Source organism: Agelaius tricolor, unplaced genomic scaffold, assembly GCF_023055355.1.
Source record: "Agelaius tricolor isolate 1412-34295 unplaced genomic scaffold, bAgeTri1.0.p SCAF_7, whole genome shotgun sequence".
Classification (NCBI taxonomy): Eukaryota; Metazoa; Chordata; class Aves; order Passeriformes; family Icteridae; genus Agelaius; species Agelaius tricolor.
Window position 1 is genome coordinate 1,207,275 of NW_027269267.1, and position 11,460 is coordinate 1,218,734.

Genomic DNA, 11,460 nt, shown 5'->3' on the forward strand with positions numbered 1-11,460 from the left:
GGGGTGGCACTGGGTGATCATTAATGTCCCTTCCACCCCAAACCACCCTGGGATTCTAAAAATCAGGTTGGGGCAAATTTGAAGTCTTTTACCTGCAAAGATTTTTCTGATTTGGCTGCAGAGAATGTGCAGGAATTTTCAGGATTTCTGAGGAGACTCCTCACAGCTCCTTCCTCCATATTTAGGGACAAAAAAAAGAGCATTAATTCCCTTCTTGCACATCTTTGCCAGGGGTGAATTTAAGCCAGACTTGATTGCTTTGGGTGCTAAATGATGCCCAGTGGCTTTGGTGGTAAATGGAGCTGCACAGGGAGATGGTGATTTCTGCTCACAAAACAGTAGTTGAAAAGCTAAAAAATAATTCCTCACCATTGTTATTTTTTTTTCCTGGAAAAAATCTACTCTGGACAGCCTAAACGCTCCAGATTGGGGCTGATATCCAAAAACAACCAGTGAGTGCCCAGAGCCAACCCCTGGTGGCAGCAGAGCTGACAATTCCCTGGGTAGCTCTGGGGCAGTGGCTCCCCCAGAATTCCTGAGTTTCCCTCAGGGAGGTGGGCACAGGCTGTGCTCACTGGCACCCCAGGAGCTGAATTCAATCCCCCCCAGTTCACCTTGGCAGGCACAGGTGAGTGCTGGGAGCAGAGGGGAACTGCTGCATTCCCTGGGCTGCTGGAGCAGGGGATTTCTCTAGGATCCAGCAGGATATTGCACAGCAGGACATTGCTCTGGGCTGGGAATGCCTTTCTGCACTGCTTTTGTTCTCCAGTCTCCAAGGAGACAGCGGGGGAAAAAGGAGATTTGAACATCCCTGCACTTCCAGGGAGCTCCCTGAGCACCCTCTGTGCTCCCTGCTCAGGTGAGGGCTGAGCTCAGGGCTCCTCCAAGGGCTCTCCAGCCTTCTCTTGCCTCCTCTCCCCATTCCACTGGAAAAATTCTGCTTCTCCTTAACTCCCAGAAGGGTCTAGCAAGTGTTTTGGAATGGAAATGGGGATGTGAAGGTCCCTGAGGCACTGCCACACCTGAGCCTTTATTGTTGTTTCTCTAATTCTCTGTTAGGAACCTAAATCTGCTCTGGAGCCAGCTTGGGACAGCTGGGAGTGTCCAGGAGAAGGAAAAGCTCCAGGGAGAGCTCAGGGTGGCCTTGCAGGGCCTGGAGGAGCCCCAGGAAAGCTGGAGAGAGACAATTTCCAGGGGATGCAGGGACAGCACCCAGGGAATGGCTGCCAGTGCCAGAGGGCAGGGCTGGGTGGGATCTTGGCAATGAGGAATTGTTCCCTGGCAGGGTGGGCAGGGCTGGCATGGAATTCCATCCCTGGCAGTGCCCAAGGCCAGGCTGGACACTGGGGACAGTGGGAGGTGTCCCTGCCATGGCAGGGGTGGAACAAGGTGATTTTAGGTGATTTTTGGTCTCTTCCAACCCAAACCATTCCAGGATTCCACGCCCAAGTTCTCCAGGATTTGGTGCCACAGCAGAGGCAGGAACAGCTGCCCCAGGCTGAGCAGAGAACAGGGAACCAAAGAGATTCCTTGGGATAAAATTCCTGCCATGAAACTCCCTCTGTGATCTCCGTGGGCCCAAGGAAGTCCTGGATGCACCAAGAGCCTGGAGCTGCTCCTCTCCTGGGATTGTCCTCCTGATTCCAGGCAGGCCCCACAGCCTGGCCCTTGCAGGAGCAGCTGCAAAAGCTGCACTGAGCCCTCTCCACTTCCCTCTGCCTCTCCATGAGCCTTGGAGCCTCCCAGGATGCATCCAGAGCATTTTTCTCCTCCATTTTTCCCTCCAGAGCCTTTTCCTCTTCCATCCCAGCCACCTCCTTGCAGCTGATCCTTCCCAAGTGCCTCCCCTGCAGCTCCAATCCTTTGAGGAAGCAGCACCCACGTTTATTTTTTAAACAAAGACATTTTTTAATTGCATAAATAGAGGCTCAGCTGCTTTGTACACATAAAACCAGAGATAATTTAAGTGTCACTCTGAGGTTACCCATCCTTCTTTTCCAGGAAGGCTTCATCCTCCTGGGAGGGGAATCCAAGTGTCAGGAACCTGCAGGGTGGGGACAGAGCAGTGACAAGAGCAGGCACAGGGGCTCCAGTGTTCACAGGGCACCTTTGGAGCTGCTCCCAGCTCCGTGGGGGAATTCCTCCCTCTGAATCCCAGAATTTACCCAGGACAAGGTCTCTGCTGGGCAGCTCTGGGGAGTGGAAAGGGAATTTCTGTGGAATCAGAGAGGTTTTAACACCCAAGGGTGGTGTCACCTGCTGGGCACTGAGGTTTTGTGATGATCCCTGGAGCTGTGGGGTTTGCCAAACAGAATTCCCTGGGATAAAACTGCACAGAACCCCAAAATCCCAGATTGGTTTGGGTTAGAGGGATCTTAAACCTCATCCCATCCACCCCTGCCATGGGCAGGGACATTTCCCACTACCCCAGGCTGCTCCAAGCCCTGCACAACCTTTTCTTTGCCAGGGAAGTGCCCAAAATCTGCCCCAAAGCCAAGCCCTGAATCTGCTGGAAGCATGAAGAACCCCTTTGGTTTTGCTGGGTTTTTTTGGTTTTGTTTTTTTTTGTGTGTAAATAGAAAAAACTTTGTTCCCATGGTTATTCCCAGGGCCTCATTTCTAGGCACCATTCCCAATCCTTGGGAATAAAGGGAATAAAACAGTGACAGGGTGGAAATAAAATTGAGGAAAGATTTTAAGTGTCTTTAGATGGGAGAGGATGACCTCAGAAAGGGAAATAAGATTTTATTTCAATAAAGAGCAACATGACATCAAACTCCCACTGAGCTTCCAAAGGGCAGGCAGGAATAGAATTCCCATTTTGCTGCAGAACAGGGAGAAGTGAAGCAAACTGCTCCAAAAATGACAAGCAAGGCAGGGAATAGAATCCAAGCACCAGGCAGGACTCATTCTGCTCATGGATTTGCTCCAAGAATGCAGGGATTGCTTCAGCTTTGGAAACAGAGGGGAGGAACTTGGGAATTTCAGAATGAAAATCTCAAATTTAGAGAATTTTGTAATGTTCATTTTGCTCTTTCAAGCAGAAAAATGTGCATTTTTCTCGGGGGATTCTACATGGTGGATGCTCCATGGCAGAACCTGTCCCTTTGGGAATTCCAGGTGTGGAATTTGCCCTTTCCAGCTACACCACCCCCAAGCTGTCAATAATTTCACTCCTCTAGAAAAGCTGATTATTTTCTCTCTTTATTTTGTGACTTCAGGCCCAGAGCTCTGATTGCAGCATCCTGCCTGCCTGCTCCCCTGCAGTTATTCCCAATTTATCCCTCTCTTTGTGCATCAGGCACAAAAACCCAGGCAGATAAAAGCAGAGAGGGAACATTGTGCTCAAACATCCTCCAACAGGACAGTGGTTCATGCAAGTTCCACAAAAAATGAGAGAGCAATCCCTGAAACATCCCAAATATCCCAAGAGCTCATTTTGGGATCCAAAATCCAAATCAATCCCACTGGGATTAGCAATGTCCAAGCCCAATCAATTCCACACCTGAGGCACTCTTCACTCATCCTTCTTCTCTGCTTCTGCTTTCAGTTTCTCCTCACGTTCCCTCTTGAGTTTCTCCTCAATTTTCTTGCTCTGGTACATTTTGACTCCAGCAAAGGCCAAGCAAAGGATCAATGTTTTAGCTGCCAAGATGTACATCAGCAGTGGGAAGTTCTCCAGAGCCTGGAATGCCAAAGAATCTGTTTAGGCACTTCTGGAACGCTTGCACAATTAAAAATGAATTTATAGGGATGCTCTGCATCTTCCATTCCAATATTAATGCTCCTCTCTCACCATGGTTTTTATTTCTGTGGGAAATTAAACCAGGCACAGCAACAAAGCAAAAAAAAAACCCCAAAACAAAACCCTTTCCTTAAGCCCTGAACTCCTTTTGCTCATTTTCCAGCAATATTTGCACCACCTGGAGCTGAAAAAGGGGAAGAGCTGAGTATTTTAGGGAAATTGTGGAAGTGGAAAAGCTGCTGAAGAATCCTCCCAAGTGAAGGATCCCTGGGGATCAGCTCTCAGATGGGATCCCCAAAAACACCCCAGGAAATCTTAATTCACAGCAATTCTGTAATGAACCTGCTGAGAAATGGAAGGGGCAGATAAATGACTTGAAACTGGGAGAAAAGTGAAAAATCCAAGGATTGCTGAATGCCTGGAATTGCACAGAGTGTTTCAATGCTATAAAAATATAAACTTGGAGAGGAAAATCCAATGGAAATGGGTGCTGGGCACTGAGCAGGCCCCCAGGGATGGGGTGGGGTTTTTGGGGGGTCTGTGCAGGGCCAGGCCTTGGACTGGGTGATCCCTGTGGGTCCCTTCCCAGCAGGATATTCCAAGGTTCTGTGGTAAATCTGTGAACTTGGAATTCACCAGGAGCTCCCAAAGCTGTCAGGACACATCAAAACTCTGAATTTAGGCCAAGCCTTGTGTCCCTACACCAGCAGGGAGCTTGGAAAAACAGCACCAGGCTCTGCCAATGTCCCCACAATCACAGAGGCAGCAGCTCTGCAACACCAGGGCAGGGAGAAAGTTTGATTTAATGAGCTCAAGTTGTTAATTACAGAGTCATAGAACAGTTTGGGCTGGGAGGGATTTCAAAGCTCATCCAGTTCCACAGGCAGGGACACCTTGCACTGTCCCAGGCTGCTCCAGCCTGGCCTGGGACATTCCAGGGATGCAGGGGCAGCCCCAGCTGCTCTGGGAATTCCATGCCAGGGAACAATTCCTGATTGCCAAGATCCCACCCAGCCCTGTCCTCTGGCACTGGCAGCCATTCCCTGGGTGCTGTCCCTGCATCCCCTGGAAATTGTCTCTCTCCAGCTTTCCTGGGGCTCCTGCAGGCCCTGCAAGGCCACCCTGAGCTCAGCCCAAAGCTTCTCCTGTGCAGGTGAACAATCCCAGCTGTGCCAGCCTTTCCTCCCAGCAGAGCTGCTCCATCCCTCTGCCCATCCTGCAGCCTCCATGGACTTGTTCCAACAGCTCCATGCAGGAGGAACCTGTTCCAACACTGTGGTGCCTGACACAATGACCCCCAAACCCCCAAAACCCCAAAAACACAGAGGGAGAAATTCCCATCCAGTAACAAAAGCAGCTGAGGGAAGAGCAGCCAGAGGAAAACCTGGGGAGAGGAAAGGCAGGAGCAGCAGGGATGAGCTGAGCTCTGCTGAACTCAGGTCTAACATGGGCAAGGAAGGAGAGGAAGAAATCCCCTGTCCTGAGAGGGTGGGGGTCAAACAACCCTGCCTGGGAAAGGAACCACCAGATCCCACCCAACACATCCCCATGCAAAGAGCAGCAATCCCTGATTTGGGAACCTGCCCCAGCCTCACCTTCCAGTTAAAGGCCACCATCTCAGCTGTGGGGTGCCCCAGGGCTGGGGGGGTCACACTCCTGGAGGCACAGGGCAGGGCAGGAGCATCTTGGAGACACAGAAAAGAAAGCAGAATGAACTCTTGGAGAAATGGGAAATAACGAAAAAGCAGAATGAACTCTTGGAGAAATGGGAAATAACAAAAAAGCAGAATGAACTCTTGGAGAAATGGGAAATAAAAACAAGCAGAATGAACTCTTGGAGAAATGGGAAATAACGAAAAAGCAGAATGAACTCTTGCAGAAATGGAAAAAGAAAGCAGAATGAACTCGTGGAGAAATGGGAAATAACAAAAAAGCAGAATGAACTCTTGAAGAAATGGAAAAATAAACCAGAATTAACTCTTGCAGAAATGGAAAAACAAAGCAGAATGAACTCTTGGAGAAATGGGAAATAACGAAAAAGCAGAATGAACTCTTGGAGAAATGGAAAAAGAAAGCAGAATGAACTCTTGCAGAAATGGAAAACAAAGCAGAATTAACTATTGCAGAAATGAAAATTAAAGCAGAATTAACTCTTGGAGAAATGGAAAACAAAGCCGAATGAACTCTTGGAGAAATGGGGTAAAAAGAAGCAGAATGAACTCTTGGAGAAATGAAAAATAAAGCAGAATGAACTCTTGGAGAAATGGAAAATAAAAGCAGAATGAACTCTTGGAGAGATGGAAAACAAAGCAGAATGAAGTCCTGGAGAAACAGAAATTGAAAGAGAATCAGGGTAGCTGCTAATTAGCCCACCCTGCTTGGGAGGGGCTCATCCCCAGCAACCCCAGGGACCTCAGGGCCTTTCTGGGGCTCAGTGACAGGAGCAGGACAGGCTGAGACAGCCCAGAGCAGGTGCTGGGGCTGCAATCCCACCCCCTGGCAGCTGCCCCATGCACAACATGGAGAGCACGGCTGCCTTTGGGGGCTGGAGCTGTGTGTGCTCCCCCTGCCTGCCTCTGCTGGGACCCAGGGACACACAGGAGCTGCCTTGGAGGGTTTCCAAGCCCACCTGCTCTGTTTGGAGCCTGAACATTGAATTAATCCTCTAATTTCTCAGTCCTCTGTGATTGATTAATTTAATTCTCCATCCTAACAGTTTATAAATACAGAGGTTAGCAAAGCAAGCAGTCCCTGGAGCCCTGAGTGCTCACCAAGGATTCCAGAGCTGAATTCCTGGGATGAAAAGGCTGCAGCACACACAGCACTGCCCTGGGCTCTCTGCTCAGCTGCTGGGATCCAAATCAACCCCTGGAGGCCTTTCCTGTCCATGGAGCAAGGGTGGAAAAGCAGGAGGGAACACTCCAGCACCGTGAAAAGCTGGGCTGGATAAATCAGCACCACACCAGAGAGCAGCTGCTGAGCTCCCTGCAGAAATTCAATGTTCCTGCAGCTCAGTTTCTGGGTAGATTTTCTAATTTCTCCAGCCAGAGCATCCTCTCCTCTCCTTTTCCCTCTCACCCTGCTGAGACCCCTCTGGAAACATTCCCTCTCCTGCAGAGTGACCAAGGCCCAGCTGTACCAAGGCCCTGGAGTGGCAGTGACTCCCCATCAGTCACTATTCCTGTGCAGATCCTGATTGTGCAGCTCCTTCTCCTGCTGAGGCCATGGCAGGGTGGTTGTGAACAGTCACTGCTGTTACACCTCCAAGGAAATGCATCTTCATTTCATGGAATCATGGAATGCTCTGGGTTGGAAGGACCTTGGAGATCATCCCCTGCCATGGCAGGGACACCTCCCACTGTCCCCAGTGTCCAGCCTGGCCTTTTCAGGGATGCAGGGATGGAATTCCATGCCAGCCCCAGCCCACCCTGCCAGGGAACAATTCCTCATTGCCAAGATCCCTCCCAGCCCTGCCCTCTGGCACTGGCAGCCATTCCCTGGGTGCTGTCCTGCATCCCTTGCCCAAAATCTCTTTCCATGTTTGCTGTAATCCCAGGATGTTTCCCAGAGCTGCCACCTGTGCTGCTCTGTCCCCACAGTGTCCTGAGCAGTGGGAATGTCACTGCTCCCTCCAATCCAGGCTGCATTCCCACATCCCACCAGCCTCCATGGCCAAGCACTTCTCCCCCTCTCATCTCCTGCCTTTTCCAGTCCCCCTCTGATCCCAGCCCTTATGAAATCCAGTGGAGACCTCAGGATTGAAAAAAGCAGCACAGGGCAGGGAGAACAAAGTGGGAAGAGGGGAGAAAGTGGGGAAAGGGGAGGATTTTAAAGCCCAGAGCAGCTGGGGCTGCCCCTGGATCCCTGGAACGTCCCAGGCCAGGTTGGACACTGGGGCTGGGAGCATCCTGGGATTAGTGCAGGGTGTCCCTGCCCAGGGAAGCTGGATGGGCTTTGAAATCCCTTCCAATCCAAACCATTCCAGGATTCTAGGATTCCCTTCACACTTAAAAACCACCGTTTATGAGCACTGAGGTCATCAGTGCGAGAGCAAAAAGCCCCAACACTGCTTTTTCAAGGCTGGGATATCTTAAATCAACAGCTGGAATGGAGTGTTTGCCTTTCCTGAGGAGATAAGGCACAGAAAGGAGCAGGGAACACATCCACAGGCAGGCATTGTTCCCTCCCCAGGGAAATGCAGGCAAAGCCAGGGCCTGGGCCCCACACAAGGGCACTGCTCCCTCCCCTCACCTGCTCCTGTGAGCAGCCACGTGAGGAGGGACAGCAGCAGCAGCAGCCTCTGCCAGGGATGCCCTGACAGATGCTCCAGAGCTGGGATAGAACAGCCCCAGGCTGGCAGGGATTCCCTGGGACTGCACTGCCAGGTCCCCCCTGCAGTTTTATGTAGCCCCCCCACATTTCTCTGCACAGAGAAAAGCAAGGCACAGTTCTTCCCAGGAATGTTTCTGGGTTTCACATTGTCTGAACCTCAGAGAAAGGGAAAAACAATTCTTATCTCATTTGCTGTGCCTGTGTTTGTGCCAAAGCAGAATGCAATATGGAGATTGTTTACCCAAAGTGATGGGGTTTGGGTTCCTTGGCCTGTCAGGACCAGCAGGGCTGTGTGTGTGTGTGTCAGGACTGCTGGGTGACAGTCACAGATTCTAGGCAGTGTGTGCAGGGTGGAGTGCTTGGAAGATTCAGTTCAGATGTAAAAAAAAAAAAAAAAAAAAAAAAAAAAAAAAAAAAAAAAAAAAAAAATCATATCATATCATAATATAGTATAATAAAGTAATTAATTAGCCTCTATAGTTTTATTCCTTTATTCCTTATAGTTTTAATTCCTTTCATTCCTTTATTCCTCCTTTTCCAACAAATGCCACCGTGGCTGCCCCTGGACCCCTGGCAGTGTCCCAGGGCTTGGAGCAGCTGGGACAGTGGGAGATGTCCCTGCCCATGGCACTGGATGAGCTTTAAGGTCCCTCCCAACCTAAGCCACGCTGGGATTTTGGGATCCTGGGCTCTGTGTGCAGCCTTATCCCAGGGAATTCTGTCTGGTGAAGCAGATCAGACTCCTGCAGATGGGGAAGAGGAGAGGGTCTGGCCAGATCCCGCCATTCCCTGTGACCCCCAAATGCTCTGGGATGCTCTGCAGGCACAGCAGGCTCATTGCAGTGTCCCTCAGGGAGGGCTGCAGCACATCCCAGAGTTTGGATTAGCCCTGGCTCCAGCCCCAGGCACAGGGAGGGCTGTGCTGGAGCAGGGAGTTGAATCCCAAGCCTGGATTGCAGCTCCAGCCCTCCCCAGAAGCACAGCCCAGCCCAGGCCCTCAGGGCATTGTCTGCAGAGCAGGGACAGCCCCCAGGCACCACAGAACATCCCCAGAGCATCCCCAGCATCCAAACCCCCTGGGGCTGTCCTGGCAGGCTGCACATCTCACCCTGCCTGCCAAGAGCTCCAGCATTCCCATAAAATGGGGCTGGAGATGTCCCTTTGGGGATTGCTGGACAACTCCAGCCACGAGGCCTTGGAAAGCACCGAGCTACTGAGTTATCTGAGTGCAATTAAATGTGACATTTCTGAGCTAGAAAAGGGTGTCACTCACCAAGGCCAGGCTGGATGGGACTCTCAGCAACCTGGAAGGTGTCTCTGCTCATGGCAGGGCTTGGAATGACATGATCTTTAAGGTCCTTTCCAACCCACACCTGATTCTGATTCTGGATCAACTCAAGGTTCCAATTCAAGCAACATCAAAACAATTGAAAAAAACCATCAAGATCTTCATACCTGATGAAGCAGAAATTAAAATATGAGTGATTCCTCTGGCAGCTCCTCACATACTCCAAACTCTGGAAAACAGGAACAGAGCAGATGGGATGTTTCATTCACATTGGTTGGATTAAAATCAAACCAAACCCAGAAATGCCAGGGGCACATCAGACTCTTCCACCATGGCATCACAAAGATGATCCCAAAATTGGAGACCCTCTGCTCTAGAAAGAGGCTGGAGAACTGGGATTGTCCAGCCTGGAGAAGGGACCAGGGAGACCTTAGAGCCCCTTCCAGTGCTGAAAAGGAGTGAGAGGGACTTTTTATATGGGCAGAGAGTGCCAAGACAAGAGGCAATGGTTTTAGACTGCCAGAGGACAGGGCTGGATGGGATATTGGGAATTAGGGAGGGTGGGCAGGCCCTGCACAGGGTGCCCAGAGCAGCTGGGGCTGCCCCTGGATCCCAGCCCTGGATCTGTCCTGGGCTGGAGCAGAAGAAAGGGACTGGGGAACAAGGAGAGAGGTGGAAAGCAAGAAAAGCAGGGGGTGGAGAGCAAGGAAAGGGGATGAGAGCAAGGAAAGGGGATGGAGAGCAAGGAAAGGGGGCTGAAGAGAAAGGGAGGGATACTGGAGAACAAGGAATGGGGGCTGGAGAACAAGGAATGGGGGCTGGAGAGAAAGGGGAGAATAAGAAGAAAGGCTGAAGGGAAAGGAGGAGAGTGGAGAACAAGAATGGAGGGCCTGGAGAGGAAGGAAGGCGATGGAAAACTAGGAAAGGGGGCTGCCGAACAAGGAGGGAAAAGCGGATATCAAGGGGGCTGGAGAGCAAGGAGGAGGCTGGAGAAGAACGGAACAAGGGACTGAGAGCAAGGGCGGGTGGAGGGCAAAGAGAGGGGCTGGAGATGGAGGGAAGCGGGGTGAGCAACACGGAAGGGACTGGAGAGAGAGAAGGGAGGGTGGAGAGAAAGGAGGAGGCCTGGAGGGGAAGGAGGCGGTGGAGAAGGGGCAGGGGAAGGCCAGGCCGGGCAGGCCGGGGCAGGGCAGGCAGCGGGCCCGGCCCCGCAGAGCGGCCGAGGCTGCGGGGAGCGGAGCGCTCGGGGCCGGCGGCGATGCGGACCGGGCTCCGCCGGAGCCCCGCGAGGCCGCGAGGGGATGGAAAGGAAGCAGAAAGGGAAGGAAGGAAGAGAGGAAGGGGCCCAGGCCGGTCCTACCTGCGGGCGGCCATGGCAGCGGGGGCGGCGCTCCCTCTCGGAGCTCCCGGCAGCGGCAGCGCCGGGCCCGGCCGGGACCGCTCCGCCCGCTCGGCTGCCGCGCTGGGCATGGCGGTGCTCCGCTTTTCTCCCTCAAAATGAGCAGTTCTGCCATAAAACAGCTCCTGCAGGGACCGCGGCGAGGTCCCAGAGACCCCCGTGCGCAGCTGGGGTTGGGATATAGTTGGGATTGTGCCCCTGTCCTCAGGTGGTTTCCCACCTGCAGAGCTGCCCCAGGCCTGGGCCCAGCCCAGGGAGGAGCTGGAGCTGCTGCAGAGAGCCCAGAGGAGGCTCCAGGATGGGCAGAGGGATGGAGCAGCTCTGCTGGGAGGAAAGGCTGGCACAGCTGGGATTGTTCACCTGCACAGGAGAAGCTTTGGGCTGAGCTCAGGGTGGCCTTGCAGGGCCTGCAGGAGCCCCAGGAAAGCAGGGACAGCACCCAGGGAATGGCCTCAAAGTGAAAAATTACAGGTTTAGATCAGACATGAGGAACAATTTCCTCCCTGGCAGGGTGGGCAGGCCCTGTCACGGGGTGTCCCTGGATCCCTGGCAGTGCCCAAGGCCAGGCTGGACACTGGGGCTGGAGCAGCCTGGGACAGTGGAAGGTGTCCAGGTTGCTCCAAGCCCTGTCCAGCCTGGCCTTAAACATTTGCAGGAATGTGGAGTCCACATCCTCTCTGTGGGCAGCTTGTGTCA

General features: G+C 52.3%; 1 protein-coding gene across 1 annotated transcript; it reads right to left on the reverse strand.

Annotated features, from left to right (window-relative positions):
- Positions 1-1,883: 1,883 nt before the first annotated feature.
- Positions 1,884-10,930, reverse strand: SMIM11 (small integral membrane protein 11). Its single transcript, XM_071430098.1, has 5 exons — positions 10,726-10,930; positions 9,533-9,594; positions 5,341-5,429; positions 3,506-3,685; positions 1,884-2,044 (listed from the first exon to the last, which is right to left on the reverse strand). The coding sequence occupies exons 3-4, from the start codon at positions 5,359-5,361 to the stop codon at positions 3,518-3,520; spliced, it is 189 nt and encodes a 62-aa protein (XP_071286199.1). The 5' UTR covers positions 5,362-5,429; positions 9,533-9,594; positions 10,726-10,930; the 3' UTR covers positions 1,884-2,044; positions 3,506-3,517.
- Positions 10,931-11,460: the final 530 nt, after the last annotated feature.

Bases quoted from the DNA above. Each gene is read 5' to 3' on its own strand.
- SMIM11 (XM_071430098.1), bottom strand. From the start codon at position 5,361: ATGGTGGCCTTTAACTGGAAG. The intron at 3,686-5,340 runs GTGAGGCTGGGG...TTGGCATTCCAG, and splicing joins TGGTGGCCTTTAACTGGAAG to GCTCTGGAGAACTTCCCACT.